A 23,650-nucleotide genomic window follows, 5' to 3' on the forward strand; every position below is an offset into this window, starting at 1 on the left:
GTAATTTTCGGCAAGGAATCTGTGTTAGCGAGACCTCAGCGGTTCACTGCAGCTAACTGGCAGGACTACCCGTGTTATAAACCTTGAGCTAGAAGACACATCTCTATGGTCAAGTACACATAGAGCGGTACTTTCTTCCCCATGTGGTGGGGCTGCGCATGAGCAGTAGCCGGTAGCCACAGCTTTGGAAACATGGCGGAGCAAGAGTGAGTGTTTGGGGTTTGAGTCTCTCCAGTGGGGTCTTGAGCATCCGGTGCCATCCACGGTGTTTATTCCTCAGTGGCAGAAAATAAGGATACCTGTGGACTGAAGGAAGAGAATAGTAAAGACTCCAGATTACAGAGAGTGGGGTGAAGAGCAAGGAGCCGTAGGATTCGGCCTGCCGCTCAGGTGGAGGGAAGCCGCCGTCAAATTCGGGTTACTAACCTTGGGGGCAGGCGGGAGAGTGCTAGTCTTGGGTTCACCCAGCTTGACTTGAGTATTGCGCGTGCAGATAGGTCTGTACCCGCCCCAGCCCCACGGAGTTTTACTAGGAACGTGTAGCTGTTAGTGTCTTTAAAAGGCTGTGACAGTAAAAGCTTCATGGAGGCAGAGGAGGACTAGTGGCCAAGGGGTTCGTGACTTCTTACTGCTTAGAAAAGAGTGGATGTTAAGAGGTCCGTTTTGAGGACTGGCGTCAGACGCCACAGTTTGCAGGGAAGTCTGTCTTTCGGAATTTGAAGAGAGTAATGTTTCTCAAAGCCCAAGAGATGGTTTAGAAGCTCATTGAAAATATGTTCTTTAAACATGATCTCTGATTGCAATTTTCCGTATCAGGCAAAGAAAAAAGATTCCTTTGGTTCCAGAAAATCTCCTGAAAAAGAGGAAGGCATATCAGGCCCTTAAAGCCACTCAAGCGAAGCAGGCACTTTTGGACAAGAAGGAGGTAATGATGGGGCGGGCACCAAGAGAAGGGAATTAGAATGTATTTGGTGAGTTATATCTAGCATGTGTTGAACTAGATTTGGTATGGACAGTCCCTTTCCCCGTCGATTCTATTACAGCAGGTATACAGTTCATGTCTTCATTTAACAAATATTTCTAATTTTTTGCGGATAAAATGTTTGAGTAGTTTGTTAAGGAAAAGTGGAGGAGACGTTGTACTATTTGGGTTCACACCAAGTGATTTGAAAACCAAACATTCTCTTTACTTGAAGAAAACTTTTTTTTTTTTGTAATGTGCCAAACAATTTTTGCTACTTGCTAAACGTTTTGAGAAGATACTTATTTTGGAGTCTGGAAGATGAAACAAGCTCATGCTTATTCTGTACTTTATGATCCTTAACACAGTGTTAGGTTCCATAAATGTTTGTTGGTAACGTTGGCTAATAGCATGTAAACTAACTTGTTTATTAATCAGAGACTTTTTTTTTTTGTAGTTTCTGCGTTTTCAAAACTCCTTGGGTATCTCGTTTTTGCCTTATCTAGAATAGAAGATAGTTTGCTTCTTTTTGCGGAACATAGTGGGAAATACACTCTATGGATAGTGACCAATGAATTACTGTTGTGGAAGTAAAACTAGGGGCACAGAATGGTGATGGTGGTCTGCCTTTTCTGTAGCAGAAGAAAGGAAAAGAGGTCAAGTTTAAGCGACTGGAATGGTTCCTACATGATTCCTGGCGGCAGCAACGCGACAGGGTGCGCCTCAGACGACTAGAAGTGAAACCTCACGGTTTGGAAGTGCCGGATAAACATTCCTTGGCCTTTGTTGTACGCATCCAAAGGTGAGGAACTTACCAGATTCCATAGGCTGGGGCAAACTACTGGTTCAGCTTTAGGCCCCTTTCTAGGGAGATGAGATTTATAATAGGCTTTAAGCCACTAAGACAAGTTGTGCTAGGAACTTGGGGTTTTTCTCTTTAAGGTTAAGGAGACTGATGTGAGCAAATACACATGAAAACATACCAAGTGCAATGAGGGTCAACTGCTGCAAGGGCAGTACTGGTTGAGGACCCTCTAAAGCAGGAATTTGAAGCTGAGACGTGCAGACGTGGGAGGAATTCACGAGTGTTGGGGAAGTCTTTCCAGGCATAGATGCAGAAAGTCCTGAACTGTGGGAATCAAGGCATCCTTCTAGGAACCTAACCAAGGTCAAGTGGATGGAGCATATTCAGTGCTGGGGAGAGCTCATTAAGCTTTTTCCTCATTGAGGCGTACTTTACCCAGTCTGTCTGCATGTACAACTGCCTCTTCCTGTTTCCCCTACCCAGTCATCCAAACCAGAAACCTGTGGGCTTTAAATATCTTTGAGCCCTCTTTATTAACCTCCCTACCATTTCCCATAATCTCTCCTGGACCATCGGATTAGCTAACTGGGTTTCCCTGCCTCTGGTATCATGCTTTCAGATCCGTCTGATATGCTCTCCTCAGTGATTGTCAATCAGGAAGTTGATTGTGTCTCTTGTACCTAAAATCTTTTCGTGCTTTTACTGCCCGCAGAGTCCAGCTTCCTTTGCTTGACATGCATAGCCCTCCACACTCAACTCATACACACCCACAAGAAATCAGGGCCCATTCTGTTCCTATAGCATTGCCCCACATCATGTGAGAATGACCTGTTTACATAGCTGCCACCTTCTGACCTCACCTGTGAGGCACAGTCTGTGTCTTGCTCTCTGGATGCCCTGTAGTGGCAGTCATTTCATAGGTCCTTGTCGGACTGACAAAAACTGAATAGAACCTGACTTCCTCTGTCGTTCATTTCAGGATTAATGGGGTGAGTTCGCTGGTGCAGAGGACCATTGCAAGGCTTCGCCTGAAGAAGATTTTCAGTGGTGTCTTTTTCAGAGTGACCCCCCAGACCATAAAAACGCTGCGTATAGTGGAACCGTATGTGGCCTGGGGGTGAGTAAGGTTTTTGTGTGTGTGGATTCATATTAGATTGTATGTGAGCCTGATGAGAACATTAGCATGCGAGTGTTATCCTCCAGGGCTCGTGTTGCTGTGCTGAAGAAACATTTTGTGGTGACCACAGTTCCCAGAAATCAGCTGCCAGCCATAGAACTTTGGAACATGGGGCAGACAGAGCAGGAGGTGGTGCTGCTGCTGACGTGACAAGAAAAGTACCATGGCAGGGCTTGTTCGCTTGTAAGCTAAGGCTGAGTAAGATGGGTAGAAGAGAAGTTAATTCTTGGGAGTCTTGGGGCAGAGCTGGGGGCAGTGCTTGTGTAAGAGTAGTGTGTTCTTTCATGGGCGCCTGGCAGGCTCAGTCAGAAGAGCGTGTGACTCTTGATCTTGGGGTCATGAGTTCGAGTAGTCTTCTTTCAAACATTAAAACCCAGCAAGCGCTTGGATTTAGCCATCTTGAGTAGAGGATTCTATAAGGCCAAAGTCCTGGATTATAAGCCAGTGTTTGTTTTATTTTTGCCTCGGAAGGTTTTTTTTTGTTTTTTTTTGTTTTTTTTTGCACAATGAACATTTCTATCCATAAATTGTAATTTTTAAGTCCATAGGGCCACTCTGGTTTTTTCCTTGCTTGTGTACTTGCAGGCATCCCAGCTGCAGCATGATTGCACTTTTGGGAGAAGGGGTAGTAGGAGAATCCCTCCTCAGCCAGGCTGCAGCACTGAGTGACCAGTGTATGCAGTGTGCCAGGGGCTGCTAAGGCTGTACTTTATTCTGCCTCACATAGATTTCCAAATCTGAAGTCTGTCCGGGAACTCATCTTGAAACGTGGACAAGCCAAGGTCAAGAATAAAACCATCCCTTTGACAGACAACACAGTGATTGAGGAGCACCTGGGTGAGTGTGGCATCTTAGGGGTCAGTTGGGCAGAAAGCAAGGATCTCTGGTGGTCTTGATGTGGGATTTAGGTACTGGTTTTTTTGGAGTCCCAAGAACCTACCAGAGTGCCCAGCTCTGAGCATATAACAGCCTCATAGTATATACTGGGGAAATGTTGAATAAAGGAATCTGTATCCTTATGTTTCCCAGGGAAGTACGGTGTTATTTGCTTGGAAGACCTCATTCATGAAATTGCCTTTCCGGGGAAGAATTTCCAGGCCATTTGTGACTTCTTACGTCCTTTCCATCTCTCAGTGGCCCGTCATGCTACCAAGAATAGAGTGGGCTTTCTCAAGGAGGTGGGCTTACCAGGCTATCGAGGCGAACGCATCAATCAGCTCATTCGGCAGCTGAATTAAACCCAGGTGAGGCAGGGCTGAAAACTGGCCTTGGGCTGATGTGATGGTCCATTCTTTGCCACTTAAAAATTCTTTTTGCATTTACCAGTATCTGAGAGTAACTTTGGCGTTTGAGTGGTAGAGGGCAGGGAGAGACTGGTATCTACAAGTCTAACAGATGGAAATATGTTTGAAACAGTGAATGCCTGGTTAGGACATGGGGCATTCCCATGTGTATTCCAACAATCAGAGGCTAGAAAATGTTGAGTAACAAAAAAAAAATCTTCTGTATTGCTGTGGTCATTTACCTGGCAATGGGGAGAGAATATTAACTAATTTCAGAAAGGATTTGAAGATACAAACCATCTATTTTGTGGAAGGTATCTTAATTTTTTGAAATTGCTTAATCTTAGGTGTCAACTGTCATTAAATTTCTATTAATGAAGTTATGTTTTTCTTCCTCAGAATATCTGAAAGCACAGCACATTGGAGGTGTGTTTTGTCTTTTGGAATTGTTATCAGTATCTTCAAAGAAGATATTTTCTGCTATACCTTCAGAAACTAGAGGGTGGGGGAGTCAAGGAAAAGATGATGACGTTCTTGGCAGGCATGTCTCATCACAGCCCAGTTCCAAGAAAAAATTCCAGTGTGTTTTCCACGTTGACTACACTGTCACCCCATAAGTCAGCAGAGGACTCATGCCATGGAAGAGAGAATCCTGCTACGTCACATCTTTCATTCTGGGGTTTAATGTTAGTAAACGAGTATCCAAGCATGAATAGAAGACAGCAGTGGGCCACGCTCAGGGACATACTTGAACCTGGGGGTTCTTGGGGCTTTGTTTTGGAAGGAATTTAAAATATAGTTACAAAGAAGAGCACAAACACGGTTCTCAGTTGTCTCTGCTGTGAGTCTGTTCTGACTTTTCAGTGACCGCTTTGTGAGCTCTCAGACTTGGCTGGCCTGAAGTGTATCTGGTGGCTTCCTTATCATAGCCTGCGGTCGATTTAGTCCTTTTCTCTAGCTCAGGATTTTAACCTTTTCTTGGGTCTATGAGAAGGGAAGGACCCTTTTCCCAGGAAAATACGTACACTCAAATTATTGCTTGGAAATTTTTATGTTCATAGATTTCTCTTAGGGACCATGCACCTTTTGTGAGGAAGTCCTGCACTATCTGGATTGACCACCTGGGCCCTGACCTTGTTAGTCTCCTCTGGTCCCATGTCCTGTGGAAGACCAAAGCTTACCAAGATAGCTTTTTCCCTTGGAGCCAATTGGGTATTTCCTATTAGGGTCACAGTAGTGGATCCCGGAGCCCTCTGTACCATCTGCCTCAGGGAAATGCTCCCCATTTATTTCTGCTGGGCTTCAAGATGGGATGTTCTTGGTTTGGCATGGATGAAATTAGTACTATTAGGTCTTTTAGGCCCCAGGCAGCCTTTATTGAACCCTCTCCTTGCATAGTCTAGACTCCAAAAGTATTGCTCTCTACCCTGCTGGTAACCATGTATAGACCACCACTAGGGCTCCTGGGGACATAGACCTAGAAAGGGAATCTGATCCTGCTTGTGTTTTATCATCAGTGCCCCCCTCCTAGGTGGGCCTTCCTCTGTTCCTGTCACGTCATTGCCTCAATTGCCATGTGAGAAGTTGGTGAGTGTGCCAGGCATAGGTTAAGACTTGAAAATTTTTAACCACTGTGTCCCTTGGTCCCTTATGATCAGCTTTGCTGCACTTTTGGCTCATGGGGCCCTCAAACATAGCTGTGAGGTTGAGTTAGAACAATGCCTTAGAATGCGCCAGGTTATGAGGTAATTAATTAGGTTGGTTGGCTCAAGAGTTAACCTGCCAGGAATAGATGTTAGAGCTTACTCATATTTTAAAGCATTGTGAAATCAAATTACTTTAAGATGACGTATCAAAAGCCATGGGAAAAGAGCATTTGTGAATGTGGATGCCCAGGGTTTCTACTGCAGGTACGTTTTATAATACAGGAAGGGGACACCTGGGTGTCCTGATTTCTACTTAGGTCATGATTCCAGGGTCATGGGATTGAGCCCCACTTCAGGATCCACGCTGAGTGTGGAAACTGCTTAAGATTCTCTGTCTGCCCCTCTCCCATGCTCTCTACCCCACTCCCCTTTCTCTGGGAGGAAAAAAAAAGCTAAATACAAGAAAAACGTTTCCATTCTTGCCTGCAAAATGGAACTAATGTAGCATGTGTTCCTCACACAGTTGTTCAAAAGGTTAAGCAAAATAACCATTAACTCGGAATTCTATGTATATAAATAAGTTATAAAAAATGTACTGCTGGGGTGCCTGGGTGGCTCAGTCGATTAACCATCCAACTTTGGCTCAGGTCACCATCTCGCCCTTGGTGAGTTGGAGCCCTGCATCTGGGTCTGTGCTGACAGCTCAGAGCCCGGAGCCTGCTTTGGATTCTGTGTCTCCCTCTCTGCCCCTCTCCCGCTCGCACGCTCTCTCAAAAATAAACGTTTACAAAAAAATTAATGTACTGCTGTATCGTGCACTATGATCTACCATTCCCTGAACAAGTTGTGGAACTATCATTTCTGGGAAAAATTAGTCGTATGATTTGTAGATAGCGTATGCTAACTGTGAATTGTTCATGGCTGTCAACATACAAAACTATCAACATACACCACATATATGTTCTAGATGTAGGGAAAACAAAAACCTTAGTTTCAGTAAGCAAGAGTAGGAGCAGTAAGCCACATGGCCCGCCTACTTAGAGACTTCAGAAAGTAGTCGTAGGAGCTCTCCCTCTGTTCTAAGCTTCTATCGTGACCCAACTGGTTCCCAGAGCCAAAGGTTCTAGTTTTTTGTTGACTGGCTTTTCTTTTAACGCTTTAGGATTTTGTTGGTCTAATGTATCTTTGAAGTCATTCCAGGGCCAAGTTTAATCATTAAACCTTTTATTAGCTGCTGACCTGGAGAATGGCTAAGATCAACACCTCTTGAATCCCAAGTTCATTTGCCCAACTCACAAGAATTAGCTGAACCGGGAGATAAACACTGACGTTTTCCTACATTACTAACGAAATTGTTCTCAGTGGGTCAGACCCCGTTAGTGTGTCCTCAGTAGCATTTTAAAAATGAAGGCACATCTATGCATCGCAGAGAGTAAAAAGTATGAGATCTGTTTCAATCATCTGTAAGGGCCGAAACCGGATTTTTAAAATGAGGATCTTGGTCCAGAAATACTCGGATACAAGACAACTCCAATGACTCTCCCAGGAGGCTTAAGTTCAGCTGAGACAGGTCGGGGGCGAATGCATAAAAGATAACCGTGGCCAGCATCCAAGGTCCGAATTTATGAACAGAGTCACGCTCTCCAGGTCTAAAAGGCAAAGGACTACGAGCCTCAGGAACCCACTACGTGCCGTCAGGAAGGCGCAGTCGTTGACTCCGCCGAGCCGGGCCCCTCCAGGCGTTCTTCTACCGGGACCCGAGGTCGACGGGATCTGGGTTCCCGGGGCTACGGCGGCGGCGCGGGAGCCTCAGCCGACCCCGAGGCCTCCCAGGGCTTGGGCCTCCGCGGGAGCCGGGGCGCCGTGGGTTCGCCGTGGGTCGCCGTGATGCAGCGCCTCTCCAGGCCCGGGAGCTCCCGGCCCTCCTGGACCAGCTGCAGGAGCTGCTCCAGGGTCACCGAGGCGGGGGCCGACTCCGCGGGCGGCGGGCCCGGGTCAGGGCAGACCCGACCGCTGTGCTGCTCCATGCCGGGGGGCAAGCCTGACATGCGTGCGGGCAAGCACTTCCGGGTGAGGTGGGTGCAACCACCGTCGGAGGAAATGTAGAGGAGCTCGCAGACCATACCAAGCCGGCCCAGAAAGGGGGGAGCACTTGAGAATTGCGACCTGCTCCGCGCAGAAACGCTTCGCGCACGCGCGCGCGCGCACACACACGCGCGCGCGCGCGCACACACACACACACCCTTAGCCCACACCAGAGCCTGCAACGTGCAATGAATGCTTTAGAAGGAACTTGAAGGCTTGCACAGAATGGGCCGTGCATGTAGACACGCTGATGCGGACAAAAAGACCCAATTTGGCACACATGCATAGGAAGGTGCACATACCTGTTTCCTTTTTTTCTTTTTCTTTTTTTTTAAATTTTTTTTTTCAACGTTTATTTATTTTTGGGACAGAGAGAGACAGAGCATGAACAGGGGAGGGTCAGAGAGAGAGGGAGACACAGAATCGGAAACAGGCTCCAGGCTCTGAGCCATCAGCCCACAGCCCGACGCGGGGCTCGAACTCACGGACCGCGAGATCGTGACCTGGCTGAAGTCGGCCGCTTAACCGACTGCGCCACCCAGGCGCCCCTCTTTTTCTTTTTCTTAAGTAATCTCTTGGGGCTCGAGATCAAATGTCACATGGTCCTCCGACTGAGCCCGCCGGACCTTGGAGTTCAAACTTATTTTCCCACATGCGCAGAAATGCGCACCTACACCTGTAGAGACCTGTGGCAAGGGGGATCTTCTCCACACCGGACTCCGCAGCTCCAGACAGAAAATAGCTGTGGACAGATTTCCAGTGACCTCAGGAGAACTGGGAACAAGTGACAGCACTAGAAAGTCTTGACACTCTCTCCCCATTTCCTACCATCAAGACTCTATTCCTGGTGTTCCCAGAGGGGATGAGAGAAGATGAAGGCAGGTCAGGTGTGCTACAGTCCCTCTGGCTGCTCAGAAAGTTAGTACAAACAATTCTCAGGTTTGTAAGTTTATCGAAAGCTAGCCTGATCTGGCAAACACTGTCTTCATCATGTAATCAAAGTCTAACTACTAATAGAACAAGCTGGCGCCATGTATCTCCTGATGTGATGCACTGAGAAGGACACTATGGGTGTAGGAATAATACATCTCTTCTGTAGTATTCCTGCCCAAAAGGTTCACTCTGAATCTAATCTTGAAGAAATGAGCAAAGCAAAGTGAGAGACATTCTGCAAATGACTGCCTGGATGCTTTATAAATGGCAACATCATAAATGTCTCTGTGATGCCCACAAAGATGGTTATTAATATTCTAACTAGGTGGGTGGCTATGCTGACTCTCTTCTGTGGCCCCTCCAGGTCCTCTCTCCACCCTTGTCCACCCAGCTTCCATCACACTGACATCTACAGACATTGCAATAGGCTTTGGGGTTTGGCAAATGCGGGGGTGGGGGTGGGGGTGGGGGTGGAGGGGTGGGAGTGAGCAGGAGAAGAAAGAAGGAGAAGGAGAAGGAGGCCAGGGTATTTATTCCTCAGTTTCTCTCCCCCCAGGATTCCCACTGGCTGCAGGGTCCTGGTTTCTGGTTTTAGGGCCCTGCCATTGCTCTCCTCACCTCTTCAGGCCTGTTACCAGTTCCAGGCACTGCATTATCACTTGGGATTTCCCTTCACCCTTCCACCCTCTGTAAATAGTCCCTTTATTAAATTCTCCTCAAATTATCCAATACATGTGTGTCCTCTGTTTCCTGTCCACACTCACCAATAAAGGAACTGGCTCCAGGAACAGCCTCAGATAGAATACTGAGATTGGACTGATCATAAATTCAGAGCACAGGGGAAGCCTCTTTGCAGCGGGGGAAGAACACCCAGATGATTCACTGCATGCACAGGTGTCACCATTACTCAAATTATCCTTGGGCAGGGGTGGGGGGTGGCAGGGGTGAAGTGGATAATACTGCATTGTTGAGGGAGGGAGATGGCAGAACAAATAGCTGTGGCTCTTCTTCACTATGGTGTGGCCTCGTGTGGCTTCTCATGGCCACAGGGAGAAAACTGGAAATTATCAATGTCTGACAGGAAATGCGAGTGTGGAATCAGGACACCTTGATGGCACCTTGGAGGGGTCCCTCATCCCCTATAGGCAAAATGAGCCCACATGGCTGAGGATGGGCACCGGGATGTCATTGTAGGGGTTGCCAAGTTGTGGTGCTAATTAAGTGCTCAGCCCTCTAGGGCAGCATAAGAATATGCTAACATAAGGGCACCGAGGGACTCTGAGATGAAATGGGGACATTTGGGCAGACACTGGCTTCCGTCTCCCCAGACATCAGCTTCAGGACTCTCCCCACCTCCAGTCTTCCCTGGCCCTTGTCAAATCAGATCCCAGAACAGCCTGGGCAGAGAAGCACAAGGCCCACACTGAGAGGAGGACGCCCAGACAGAAGGAATTACAGATCTTGCTAAACTGTCTTGGCAGGAGCCACAGCAATATGTGTGGGAATGGGTTCTAAGGGAAATAGACCCAGGAGGGTGGAATGTCAGGTTCAGTTTGCCCAAACTCAAGTCCATGGATGCTCATCCAGGATTTGGGATTTAATGTGTTGGCTCAAGCACCTGGGAGAGGCATAAATAGTCTATGAGGTTGGTTAATTAAAGCCTGGATTTAATGGTAGCCTATAGTTAGTAAACTTGAAATGCCAGAATTTCCCTGGCATAATGTAAAGGAAAGAATCCAAAATCTCAGAGAGGTGGGCATGCCACATTGGATTTATTATGTGCAACCTGCTTAGCCACCCCTCAAGACATATTTTAAGGGGGTCTGGAAAACACCTCTTTGCCAAAGCATTAAGAAATTCATTGGTGAGGGGTGCCTGGCTGGCTCAGTCAGTAGAGCATGCAACTCTTGATGTCGGAGTCAAGAATTTGAGCACCGTGTTGGGCACAGAGTTTACTCGGAAGGAAGGAAGGAAGGAAGGAAGGAAGGAAGGAAGGAAGGAAGAAAGAAAGAAAGAAAGAAAGAAAGAAAGAAAGAAAGAAAAAGAAAAAGAAAGAAGAAAGAAGGAAGGGAAGGAAGGAAGGAAGGAAGGAAAGGAAGAGGGAGATAAATGCATTGGTGAGAGTCACCCACATCCTTGACTTGCTCTAATGGCTGTCCTCTGTAGGCTGGAGATGCTAGTGGGGGGTGCTGGATGAATCAGTAGAACTGGATTCCGTGATCTCAGTGGAAACAATGGTATCCTGGTAGCGTAAAGGCCAGGTGGCAATGTTTAACAGCCAAAGGAAAGGTAGCCATAATACCCCACATTAAGACATGGGAAAGAATGGTCTTCCCGTTGGACATAATGACAGTCCTGTGGACCCTCTTTCCCCAGGCACGTTAGGCCTTGTTCAGTGGACTCATGGTGGCAGGGATGGAAGCTATGCTTTGGTTCAGTAATAGTCTTCCCTTCTCTGAGGCTAATCTGGCTGTGACCAGAGCTGAATGTCCATCCTACTTACAGCCGCATGCTGAGTCCCTGACTGGGTACCATTCTCACCTGTTTATAGGCTGATTTGACTGGGCCCTCCTAGCATGGAAGGACTCCATGTGCTTTATCCTCATGAGAACAGACACATATTCCAGGTATGAATTCACCTCCTCTGCCTACAGTCTTCTGTCAGCACCACTATTCTGTCAGCATCAGGTATTCTGATGGACAGAATACCTTACCCATCACCATGGCATTCCACACAAAATCGCCTCCAACCAGGGCTCACATTTCATTGCCAAGGAAATGTATAAATGAGCTCACTCCCAAGGAATTCACTGATCTTACCGTGTGCCCCATGACCTCAAAGCAGCAGGCAAGAGAGAATGGTGGATTGGCCTGCTGAAGGCTCATTTGGAGCATAGCTGAGAAACCACACTTTGCAAGGTGCAGGGGCTATCCTACCCGATGCAGTGTTTCCTTAAACCATAACCATACATGGTCATATATAACCAAGAGGTAGGGGTAGTCAGAGCCTCCTCACTATTACACCTAAAGTCTATAACCTACCAGAAGAATTTTTGCTTCCCATTCCAATAATGGAATGGACTCAGAGGGCGTGGTGATTCTAGAACCCCAGAGAGAAACACTTCCCACCATACGACAATCATAGAACTGATGACTTGAAAGCTGAGATGGCCCTGGCCATTTTGGTTTCTCCTGCTACTGATCCAATAGGCAGAGAAAGGCGCCTCTCTAATGTCTCGGTTGGTGAAGCCCAATTACTAGAGAAAATTAGGTTGCTACTGCATAATAGAGATGGGGCTAGATCTGGAGCCCAGAGGAGTCACTGAGGTGTCTCTTAATAACCCTCCCGGGGCGTCTGGGTGGCTTAGTCAGTTGAGCGCCTGACTTCGGCTCAGGTCATGATCTCACGGTCTGTGAGTTCGAGCCCTGCATCGGGCTCTGTGCTGACAGCTCAGAGCCTGGAGCCTGCTTCGGATTCCATGTCTCCCTCTCCCTCTGCCCCTAACGCACTTGCATTCTGTCTCTGTCTCTCTCAAAAATAAACATTAAAAAAAAATTTTTTTTAAATCCTCCCAACCAGTGGTCCCGAAAACTTCAGCAACCCAACAAAGTCAAGACCACCAAGGACTCAGACCCTATAGGAGTAAAGGTTTGAGTCACCCACCAGGTAAGGAACCTGGTGCTGGCAAAAAGGATAAGAAGAATGTGTCACTGGAGTGAAAGCAGGCAGGTGTGATTTCAACTTAGGCCTTGTACCCCCCAATTTCCCCTGCTAACTTATGTAAAGAACACTGGAGGTAGCTAACATCTTCAAAATACCCATCTGTGTTCCTGCTAGGACCCTGGGATATAAAGTACATATTTTAGTTAGAATTGTCTGGGCAGCGAGCAGCAGAAAAACCAAAATAACAATAGTTTACACATGATAAACGTTTCTAAGCTCTTTCTCCTATAAATTAAACTTGGTGTCAAGCAAGCCAAAGCTGGTGTGGTGGCTCCACGAACGTCAGATCGTGCTACCTGTGCATCTTTTAATCCTCTTTAAATTAACACCAGGGGCGCCTGGGTGGCGCAGTCGGTTAAGCGTCCGACTTCAGCCAGGTCACGATCTCGCGCTCCGTGAGTTCGAGCCCCGTGTCGGGTTCTGGGCTGATGGCTCAGAGCCTGGAGCCTGTTTCCGATTCTGTGTCTCCCTCTCTCTCTGCCCCTCCCCCGTTCATGCTCTGTCTCTCTCTGTCCGCAAAATAAATAAACGTTGAAAAAAAAAATTAAAAAAAAAAATTAACACCATAGGGGTGTCTGGGGGCTCAGTCCATTAAGTGGCCAACTTCAGCTCAGGGTCATGATCTCGCAGTCCGTGAGTTCGAGCCCCGCATCTGGCTCTGTGCTGACAGCTCGGGGCCTGGAGCCTGCTTCGGATTCTGTGTCTCCCTCTCTCTCTGGCCCTTCCTCTCTCTCTCTCTCTCTCTCAAAAATAAATAAACATTAAAAAAAAATTTTAATTAACATAATAACTGAAACATTTCCCCGTGTCATTACAACCTCTTCGGAAAGAATCAAGACTTAGCTCAAGTATCTTCTAAATCATTCTTCCTAAGGCTCACATCAGCTCCAGAAAGGATGATCTCCCTCTCCCGGGACCCCCCACACACACACGCACACACCAGTCATGACATCTGTTACACTCCAAGTCCCTTGTCTGTTTATGAGCCTGTCTCCTTCCTTGACTGGTGGGAGTAGCTCTTTTTGTCTCATCCCCAGCCCCAATTCCTGGCATCAAACAGACACCAAGAAGTGGTTTGCAATACGAGGATATTCTGAGGCCTGCATAGTATTTCATCCTAGAGAGCCACTCTGGTTTATTTAGCTCCTTCCTTGTTACTGAACTTTCAGGTGATTTTTATTTTGTATTATACCTATCACTGTAGGACTTTTTATTTGATCAATGAAATAGGTGCCCCTGTCAGTATTAACTGGAAGACACTTCTACTTGCTACTTCAGCACACACACATCCTGATCTGGCCCTCTGACTGCAGCCTTCTAATTGGATATGTCAGATTTACAATCGGTAACCGCTTGGTGAATAGCGGCGGTCTTTGTCTAATAAGCACTGCTGCTTTTCCTTCATTTTCTTTTTCATAGCCTATGTGGCTCATCCCAGTTTAGAAGAGCCCTTGGTTTTCTATGTGTATATATGAAAAAAAGGGGAGAGAGGGAGAGATCATCTGCTGTGCCAGGCACTCAGATGGGTACTCCTATCGGACAACCTTGGATGAAGAGCCCTGGAGAGACTCCTGTGAACACATCCCTAGAGTGAAATCCCAGTTCCACCACTTGCTGCTAGGGGATCCTCGGAACTTCGTTTTTCAGAGTCGCAGTTTCCCCAGCTGGAAACAGGGATGAGAACACCTGATGGGGTGATTGTGGGGATTTAAGGAGAGGTCTGTGAATAGGACCTGGCTCTTAGTAGGCAGGTCAGCAAATGGCCAAGTTTAATCCCAAGTGAGGAGCTCAGAGAAGGATTTCTCTCAGAGGAGCTCTGAGATCCAACCCCAGCATGTCAGGACATCCTCACAGCCCTGGGCAAGGGCGTCTTTAGGACCCGCAAGACTGTGCCCGCAGAGGGAGATTCTTGGCGCTTCTGGAAGGAGGATACCTACCTATGTGACAGCGGGCAAGGAAAGCTTGCAGTGCTTTGGGGATGAGACCTGTAGCCCGGAGCTGGGAGTGGGCCGGTGGGAGGGTAGCTGAGCAGCAGGAGATGGTTCCAGCCGGCAAGGTAGGCGGCTGGCACAAGGGGTCTTCTGCCTCCCCGTTCCTGGGAAGGTCTTAAAACCCTAAAGAGGCCAGAGGGCTCCTTCCCCATCTGTAATGTGGTAACGGAGCCCGGGCCAGCACCTCCCCAGGCTGGAAGGCAGGAGAGTCGTTAGGGACACCTGCCTCCTCCCCGCCCTCGCCCCCTCCCCCTCCCAGCGGGAGCCCGCGCAGACCGTGGGCACCTGGGCTCGGGCTGCGCCTGGGAACAATTGGCGCCCCTGGCCTCCAGGCCTCCCTGAGGAAAGGGGGCGGGACGTCGGAGGGTGCAATAGACAGGACTATTAAAGCAACCATCCCGACGGAAATGGGGTGAGGCTGGAACCAGAATAAAGAATCCTGAGAACCAAGAAGAAATAAACCCTCCAACATAAAAGATATTAACATAGAGAATGTCTCGCAAGTAATAGGGATAATCCATATCCTGGGATAGTAATCGATATCCTCGCAAGTAATCGATATCCTGGGATAACCGATTAGCGCTGGGGGGGCGGGGGGGATGAAATTTAGATGCATGTCTTCTATCATACACCGAAATTAATTCCTGATAGAGTTAAATGGTGATGGGGGATTGGGGATTAAACTACACACGCACAAAAAGACAGTAGAAGGGAGAATGTATCCGTTCTGTAGAAGGGCGAGGACTTTCTAGGCTTAAAAGGGATGAGGAAGGCGCCTGGGTGGCTGAGTGGGTTGGGTTGAGCGGGGTACCCTTGATTTGTGTTCAGGTCATGATCTCATGGTTTGTGGGAGACAGCCCCATGTCCACATCGCAATGATAGCGGGGAGCCTTCTTGGGATTCTCTCTCTCTCTCTCTCTGTTCCTCCCCTGCTAGTGCTCTCACTCTCTCTCTCAAAATACGTAAATAAACATTAAAAAAAAAAAAAAACCGTGAGATAAATCCCATTAGGAAAGACAGATGTGTTGGGGGCGTCTGGATGGCTCAGCCAGTTAAGCCTCTGACTTCCGCTCAGGTCATTATCTCACAGTTCATGAGATCCAGCCTCGAGTTGGGTTCCTGTGTGGACCTTGCTTGGATTCTCTCCCTCTGGCACTCTGCCCCTCCCCCATCTCTCTGCCCCTTCTCCCCCGTCTCTCTTGCGCGTGCCTGCTCTCCCTCAAAAATAAATAAAAAATAAAACTTAAAAAAAAAAAAAAAAAGCTGCTGCATAATATTCACTAATACAGGTACACCAAGCATTAATTCATTTGGCCCTTCCCCTAGCGTAGCGTTGAACAATTACACTGTTTCCAATTTCTCTTGCTTTTTACATATACTACTACTTCAAAGAAAATTTTTGTGCATAAATCTTTGTCTTATAATGACTGACTCCTTATTATTTCATTAGGGTATATACCTAGATGTGAAGTTTCGGGGTTAAAATGACAGCTATAGCTAAAATTTAGTAGAGTCACTGAAAATGGCATTTATGAAGAGGGTTTTTTGTTTTGTTTTGTTTTGTTTTGTTTTGTTTTTTAAGATTTCATTTTAAATAATCTCTACACCCAACCTGGGCTTGAATTTACAGCCCGGAGATCAAGGAGATGAAGAGTCACTGCTCTACTGACTGGGCCAGTCAGGTGCCCCAAAAGAGTTTCTTCTTCTTTTTTAATGTTTATTTATTGTTGAGAGAGAGACAGAGCACAAGTTGGGGAGGGGCAGAGAGAGACAGAGACAGAATCTGAAGCAGGCTCCAGGCTCTGAGCTGTCAGCACAGAGACTGACATGGGACCAGAACCCATGAACCCTGAGGTCATGATCTGAGCAGAAGTTGGACGCTTAACAGACTGAGCCACCCAGGTGCCCCTAAAGAATTTATTCTTTTTTTTTTTTTTAATTTTTTTTTTCAACGTTTATTTATTTTTGGGACAGAGAGAGACAGAGCATGAACGGGGGAGGGGCAGAGAGAGAGGGAGACACAGAATCGGAAACAGGCTCCAGGCTCTGAGCCATCAGCCCAGAGCCTGACGCGGGGCTCGAACTCACGGACCGCGAGATCGTGACCTGGCTGAAGTCGGACGCTTAACCGACCGCGCCACCCAGGCGCCCCAAGAGTTTATTCTTAAAACAGATTCGATGAGTGGTGCCTGGTTGGCTCAGTCGGTTGGACAGCCGACTATGGCTCAGGTCATGATCTCATGGTCTGTGAGTTTGAGCCCTGCGTCGGCCTATGTGCTGACAGCTTGGACCCTGAGGCCTGCTTGGGGTTCTGGGTCTTCCTCTCTCTCTGTACCTCCCCCACTTGCACTCTCTCTCTCTCTCTCTCTCTCTCTCAAACATTAAAAAAAAATTTTTTTTTTAAGGTAGTCAATGTAACAGGCAGGGAATATTCATGAAATCTCTGAAATTTCCCCTCAATATCACTGTGAATCTGAAACTGTTCTAAAAACTAAATTCTATTTTTAAACGTGGCGGGGGCGGGATGTTGTAACAACACTGAAATAAGTATATTGGGTTTTTTGGCTACAGTGAGGTCAGCCATCAGGAAACCGTCCAAGCCCCGGCTCTGCCACCTGCCAGCTGTGTGACCTTGAGCAGGTCACTCAACCTCTCTGAGCCTCAGCTGCCTCACCTGTGAAATGGAACTTAGAGCGGTTGGCTGGACAGAATGAAGTGTTGAATGCAAGGCCTTGAATACTGCCTGGTGCTCTGTATCCTGTAGATGGCAGGGCCAGTGAGTGGGAAAAGACTTTGCAGACCGTGAGGTGCTCTTCAGATGGGAGGGAGTAGGCTGTGGGAGAGGCACCTTGAGTTCCCTGGCGCCTGAGAGAGGATTGGGTTTGGGGGCCAGGGTGGCAGTGGGAGGGGCCCTCACTGGGGAAACGGCTCCGTGGTGGAGCAGCTGAGGTGCAGCTGGGCCTGTGGCCTGGGAGGCAGTCTTGCGGGCACCTCCTCCCGCAGCCCACAGTCTGCAGCTGAGTCCTGCCTCTTCTCAGGTGGGCCATGGCCAGGACTTGGCTGCTGCTTCTCCTGGCCTTCGGGTGTCCAGCTCTGCCCATAGGTGAGCCCCCTCCCTGCATCCCTCTCTGGGCCCCATTCGTTTGCCCAAGCCCACTCCCTAGCTCCTGACCTCCTTGGGTGTGGGTGGGATGTGGGGAGGCAGGACAGACCTATGTGGGGTCCCTGGGAAGGGTCTCACCATAAGCCCACCACTCCCTTCCCCACAGTATTCACCTTCCAGCTACCTCTCTCTGGGACTCCAACTCCTGTTCCCTGGAGTCCACAGTGTTGGTAGTAGGGCAGTCACTTCTTGGAAGTAGATAATAAGAACAAGCTGGATGGGCATCCAGGGAGGGTGGGGATGGGGTAGCCAGGGCTGGGACATGGGCGGCATTGTGAGATCCCCTCCTGTCCTTCCTGTCCTGGACTCCTGCCCTCAACAGTACCCTATTCCAAAAGGACTCAGAATGCCTCAGGTTCATCCCTGCTCCCCCTTCTTTGTGAGTTCTCAGGAGAGATCCCAAGACCCCAGTGACTTCCCAAGGGTATTACCCTCAGTTCCTCAAAGATCAAGAATGGAGCCAAAGGACTTGTGTTTAGGGGAGAGAATTCTGGGGCGCCTGGGAGGCTCATTTGGTTAAGTGTCCAACTCTTGATTTTGGCTCAGATCATGATCTCACGTTTCATGCATTGGAGACCCGAGTCAGGCTCCATGTTGACAGTGCAGAGCCTGCTTGGGATTCTCTCTCTCCCACTCTCTCTGCCCCTCCTCTCTAAACAAACAAACAAACAAACAAACAAACTTAGGGGATAGAATCCCATATAGAAGTATGTGCATGTTTACATGTTATGTGGTGGGGAAAGGTCTTGATCTCTGAGTCAGGGCATCTTCTTTTTAAAATTTTTTAAAAAGTTTTATTTATTTATTTTGAGAGAGAGCATGCGCTAGCAGGCAGGGGAGGGGCAGAGAGCGGAAGACAGAGACAATCCCAAACAGGCTCCACAACATCAGCAAGGAGGCTGATGCTGGGCTCGATCTCAAGAACCGTGAGATTATGACCTGAGCTAAAATCAAGGGTCAGACACTTACCCAACCAAGCCACCCAGGCGCCCCCGCATCTTCTTGATCTAAAGCTGGCTTCTAGTATTTTCATAAGCTGTCTCTTGCTAGGGAGATTAACCATATCCATGTGAAGCAGGGAGAGCCCATGGCAAAAGGTCTGGGAAGGAAGCAGCCAGGCTGAGGAGGAGCAATCCTGGGCAGCTTCATGGAGGAGGCACATGCTAAACTCAACCTGGGGGAGTGTCTCTATCTGTACAACTGGACAGGCTCAGGAGCTCACTTTCGGCTTTCTCTGTTCCTTTTGTTTGCCATGCCTTATTAATATTAGTATTGATAAAATAATACTAATACTTTTCTGCCAAGGTGTTTGACATTCATGACCTTTATTCTTCACAACAATTTTACTGGGCTGGTGTTTTTAAGTTTATTATATTGGTGCATTCAAGACTCAGTAAATTAAGTGGACCAGCCAAGAGTCAAACCAACTCTGTCTGAGGCCATGTCCCAGGCTTGATCCACTGTGCCATGTAGCAAAATCTTAGTCACCCTTCCAAGTGGGGCGGGTCTATGGGAGCAGGAGTCAAAGAGACCTGAGTTCCAATCCTGAGTAGGCTACTTACCTTCCACATGCTTCCAGATCAGTTCTTTGACCTTTAAGAAACCTTCCCTGAGCACCCCCCCACTCTGACCTCCCCACAAGATTCTCTGGTGTCTCTTCCTGTGCCCTGGGGAATTTCTTTAGCTTGGCTGCATTTAACTCATGGGGTAAATTTGTGGGTTTTAACGTTTGAGATTTTATTTATATGAAAAGATATCCAACTATTCAAGAATAACATTTTGGTCGTTATATATATTGTCACCTTCACTGAAAAATATAAGATTGTAGAAAATCAAGACTATCCCAGAAAATATAGGACAGATGTTTGCAGTACCCATGTGACTTTTTTTTTTTGAGAGAAAAAAAAACTTGCATGAGCAAGTGGGGGAGGGGAAGAGGGGAAGATTGAGAGAGAGAGAGAGAGAGAGAGAGAGAGAATCTTAAGCAGACTCCATAGTCTGTGTGGAGTCCGACTCGGGGCTCAATCCTACGACCTTGGGATCATGACCTGAGCCAAAATCAAGAGTTGGATGCTTAAACCAACTGAGCCACCCAGGCACCCCTATTTTTGATTTTTTAACTATGAAATAATACAGACACTTGAAATAGGTGAATTGTATAATACATAAATTATGTCTGACCAAGCTCTTTAAAAAATATTATAGGGGCACCTGGCTGGCTAGGTTGGTAGAGCATGCGACTCTTGGTCTCAGGGTTGTGAGTTTGAGTCCCACCCCACGTTGTATGTAGAGATTACTTAAAAATAAAATCTTTCTAAAAAATACAACAGACTGGAGCGCCAGGGTGGCTCAGTCAGTTAAGTGTCCAACTTCAGCTTAAGGTCATGATCTCATGGTTTGTGAGTTCGAGCCCCGCATCGGGCTCTGTGCTGACAGCTCAGAGCCTGGAGCCTGCTTAGGATTCTGTGTCTTCCTCTCTCTCCACCCTTCCCCTGCTCATGCTGCCTGTCTGTCTGTCTCTCTCTCTCAAAAATAAATAAACATTAAAAAATATTTTTAATACTACAGACCTACAGAAAAGAACAGAGAATAGGGCAACAAACACCTCTGCATATTCCACTGAGATTAACAAATAGTTAAAATTTTGCCATATTTGAATCAGATAAAAGAAACAAAAAGTTACAGATACATTCGGAGCCCTCTTTGATCTCATTCCAGATCTTATTTCCTTCCCTTCCTCCCCAGCGGTAACCACTCTCCTGAGGCTGGCACAACAAGGTATTATAAGAATGTGTTTATGCACCTGCTATCTTTCCCATAGGAAAGGTTCCTTGAGGGCAGGGACAATGTCTTCACCAGTGTTTTATCCCCAGTTCCTGGCACAGAGTATGCCAGATATTGGGTGAGGGAAGGATGGATACATGGATGCACGGATGCATGGACAGATCTACAGATGGACGGTAGAAGAGGTATAGGAAAGACGGATGATGGGGAAAACATGGATGAATCGATGGGTAGATGCAAGAAGAGAGGGATGGATGAGTGGGTGGAAAGATAGATGGATGGTGGAAGCAAACCCAGATGGAAGGACAGAAGTCTATTATGAGGTGCTGGCCTGGGAGGGCACAGACAGATCAAGCCCCCCACAGGTGCATGCTCTCTTACAGGTGTGGGCGGCACACCCTTCCCCTCTCTGGCCCCACCAATCACGCTGCTGGTGGATGGGAAGCAGCAGACGCTGGTGGTCTGCCTGGTCCTCGATGTTGCACCCCCTGGCCTTGACAGCCCCATCTGGTTCTCAGCTGGCAATGGCAGCTCGCTGGACGCCTTCACCTACGGCCCTTCCCCAGAGGCTGATGGCACCTGGACTAGCTTGGCCCAGCTCTCCCTGCCCTCTGAGGAGCTGGCAGCCTGGGAAAACTTGGTTTGCCACACTGGGCCCGGGGCCGGCGACCACAGCCAGAGCACACGGCCCCTCCAGCTGTCAGGTAGGGACGGCATCTGGGCCCCTGTGGATGCTCCCTGCCCCTCCCCTACACACCCTGGAAACAGGATATGGTGGGAGACAGGGCAGGCTCCGGGCCATGGGGGCATGGAGGGTGTCCACATGCCAACCATCTGAATGAGGTGACGATGGGTAGGATCAGAGCAGGGTGACCTCAGGGCCCTGAGTCCTGGATTTGCAACTCCTTCAAATATCCAGACTTCAAATATCTCCTTCAAATCCAGGCTCTGATGCATGACTTCCAAGAGGTAATACCTCCTCCCTCCTATTACCTAGGGTTAATATCTGTATCGCCCTATATATGACACCCTACCTATAAGGACCAAGCAATAATTAAATAACAAAATGTTTTCATCTACTTATTGTTTACCCTGCAACAGGCACTGTTACAAACACTTTACATTCATAAACTAGGCCATATTATTTTCCCAATCTTACAGGCACAGAGAAGCTAAGTGACATGTCCAAAGCCAGCTATTATTTTTACTAGGTGACTTACTTCCTCTTTTTGGATTATGGCAGTTTTGTCACCTTCCAAACGGGAATGTGGACTAAAGTTCCCACCTTTAAAAGAAGGGTGTTAAGAAAACCCATTTCTTGTCTGAAAGTGCTGAGGCACCTCAGCCTCCCCTGGGCACAGAACAGTCGACCGTGGGGAGTGAGAGAGATCTGGGCCCCTGAGAGGAGTCGTAGCAAATGGGCCCCAGGTTCCTACTGCTGGTTCATTTGTCCAACATGCCGTGAATGGCTGCCCTGTGCCAGGCTGGGAGCATAGTGCTTGGGTGGAGGGCAGAGCCCATCCCCAAAGACTCATTCTCTTCTCCTTGACTGGCAGGAGAGACTTCCTCAGCCAGAACCTGCCTCTGGGAGCCTCTCAGGGGTGAGTACTGGGGATCTTGGGCTCTGTTAGGGTCTGGCCTGATGGTTCCACTCTGCCGGGGCGGGGGGTTAGTGGTGTTCCCTGAAGAGGCTGCCTTGCTGGGCTGGGGCACTGGCAAGCCTGGGCTTGAGTCTACCTGTGGGTAAATGGGAGGGGGTCCTCTGACCCCAGAGTACTCCCTGGACACCAGTTGGAAGGTGTAGGTGAGAGTTAACGGGAGGCTCCTTAAAGCTCTCCTTGGGCAGCCCAGATGGATGGTGTCAGCGTCAGAGCCTTGGGAGACTGGGTGATAGTCCCACCACCCAACAGGCAGAGAGAGTCATGAGTCAGGTTCTACTTCCTCACCACATAGAGCATTTGGAGCTGGTTATTTGCCTCTGCATCAGATGCTAATTTCTGCCTGGCCTACATCCCCCTGGTTTGGGGGGAATAAGATAAAATGAAGGCTGGGAAGGTGTGCGTTATTATTACCAGTTAGAGCTCAGGTCAGACACCAGGGAGGACTTGCCCTGGCTTTGGGGAACGGCGGGGAGGAGGAACGGCAAGGGCAGAGGACAAGGCCCCTCTTCCCCAGAGAACGCCCTCCTGCGGGTGGGGCTGACGCTGGCCTCCAGGTCCCTAACTGCTTTTCTCTCTCCCGCAGGGACGCGGGGCCAGGCGCTGCGGCTGGGGGCGCTGCGACTGCTGCTTTTCAAGCTGCTGCTGTTTGACGTGCTCCTGACCTGCAGCCGCCTCCGTGCCCTGCCCTCCACGCTGGGGGACTCCGGGCTCCCCGCGCCCCCCAGGGCCCCCCTGGAGCCCCGCCGTCTCCCGCAGCCTCCGCCCGCAGCAGAGCCTTCAGCTCCAGCCACCTGGATTCGCCGCAGTGCTGGGGGGACGGCAGGCCCGGGGCTCACCCTGTCGCTGCAGCCCCGCCTTCTCGGCTGGGAGTCCAGGAGCCCGGTGTGGGAGGAGGGGACGCTCCCTACCCACCGAGCCTGGGCCTGGTGCTCGTGAGTCACCCTGAATTCCTGCCTCAAGCCTTGAAATCTTTGTGTGTGACCTGCCTCCTATTGCAGATGGAAATTTCCGGCGCTGGGGTTTGTCTCCCGCCTCGGATTGAGGGCCTTCTGAGGGAGAAGGCTGTATCTCTCCCATCAGACCGGGAGCCGCTTGAGGGCGGGGATCCACAGGTACAGGGACCCTTGAGGTGCAGAGAACTGAGAACAATTAAAGGGGAACTTAAATGACATAGACAAATGAAACATATTTTAATTCACGTCTGCCCTGGGAGGAGGGGATTTGGCAGATTTTTAAGAAGCAGAAATCTGGGAGGGCTGCCTTGAGGAAGAGGGCTTCCTGAGGGTGAGACTCTGGGAACTGTAGAGTGATGCCAGGGTTTGGGGAAGATGCTGTCCTACCTCTGTCTCCTTCTCCGCAGGCAGGCATGGGGTGAGGCTCCCTCTCTGTCTCCCCATCCTGACCCAGCCTTTGCAAGAGGTCAGGACGAGGAGCCCA

General features: G+C 48.7%; 3 protein-coding genes across 5 annotated transcripts; 2 read left to right on the plus strand and 1 right to left on the minus strand.

Annotated features, from left to right (window-relative positions):
* Window positions 1-5: 5 nt before the first annotated feature.
* On the plus strand, window positions 6-5,044 carry RPL7L1 (ribosomal protein L7 like 1). 3 transcript variants are annotated; one of them, XM_086706895.1, is made up of 7 exons: window positions 6-206; window positions 817-925; window positions 1,600-1,763; window positions 2,746-2,883; window positions 3,671-3,780; window positions 4,078-4,187; window positions 4,626-5,044. In XM_086706895.1, exons 1-6 carry the CDS (start codon window positions 193-195, stop codon window positions 4,179-4,181), a joined length of 639 nt encoding a protein of 212 aa, XP_086563021.1. In that variant the 5' UTR covers window positions 6-192; the 3' UTR covers window positions 4,182-4,187; window positions 4,626-5,044. The 3 variants fall into 3 exon arrangements, with proteins under 3 accessions (XP_086563021.1, XP_025781245.1, XP_025781244.1); XM_025925460.2 differs by having other exon boundaries at window positions 10-206; window positions 1,603-1,763; window positions 3,973-4,187; XM_025925459.2 differs by having other exon boundaries at window positions 16-206; window positions 3,973-4,187.
* Window positions 5,045-7,079: 2,035 nt separating this feature from the next.
* On the minus strand, window positions 7,080-7,953 carry PEX39 (peroxisomal biogenesis factor 39). The gene has a single exon (XM_086706901.1). It carries the CDS (start codon window positions 7,918-7,920, stop codon window positions 7,660-7,662), a length of 261 nt encoding a protein of 86 aa, XP_086563027.1. The 5' UTR covers window positions 7,921-7,953; the 3' UTR covers window positions 7,080-7,659.
* Window positions 7,954-17,555: 9,602 nt separating this feature from the next.
* PTCRA (pre T cell antigen receptor alpha) lies at window positions 17,556-23,384 on the plus strand. Its single transcript, XM_025925880.2, is given in 6 exon segments — window positions 17,556-17,708; window positions 20,487-20,546; window positions 20,936-21,256; window positions 22,109-22,153; window positions 22,797-22,916; window positions 22,919-23,384. Coding segments are annotated over 6 exon segments (1,068 nt in total). The 5' UTR covers window positions 17,556-17,650; the 3' UTR covers window positions 23,383-23,384.
* The last annotated feature ends 266 nt before the right edge of the window (window positions 23,385-23,650 follow it).

Source organism: Puma concolor, chromosome B2 (assembly GCF_028749965.1).
Source record: "Puma concolor isolate L17-30 chromosome B2, mPumCon1.1.hap2, whole genome shotgun sequence".
NCBI classification, from domain to species: Eukaryota; Metazoa; Chordata; class Mammalia; order Carnivora; family Felidae; genus Puma; species Puma concolor.

Excerpts from the sequence above, each read along its gene's own strand:
- RPL7L1 (XM_025925459.2), top strand. Across the intron at positions 926-1,599 it reads CACTTTTGGACAAGAAGGAG|CAGAAGAAAGGAAAAGAGGT; the intron begins GTAATGATGGGG and ends CCTTTTCTGTAG. Across the intron at positions 2,884-3,670 it reads GAACCGTATGTGGCCTGGGG|ATTTCCAAATCTGAAGTCTG; the intron begins GTGAGTAAGGTT and ends TGCCTCACATAG.
- PEX39 (XM_086706901.1), bottom strand. The coding sequence starts at position 7,920 with ATGTCAGGCTTGCCCCCCGGCATGGAGCAGCACAGCGGTCGGGTCTGC.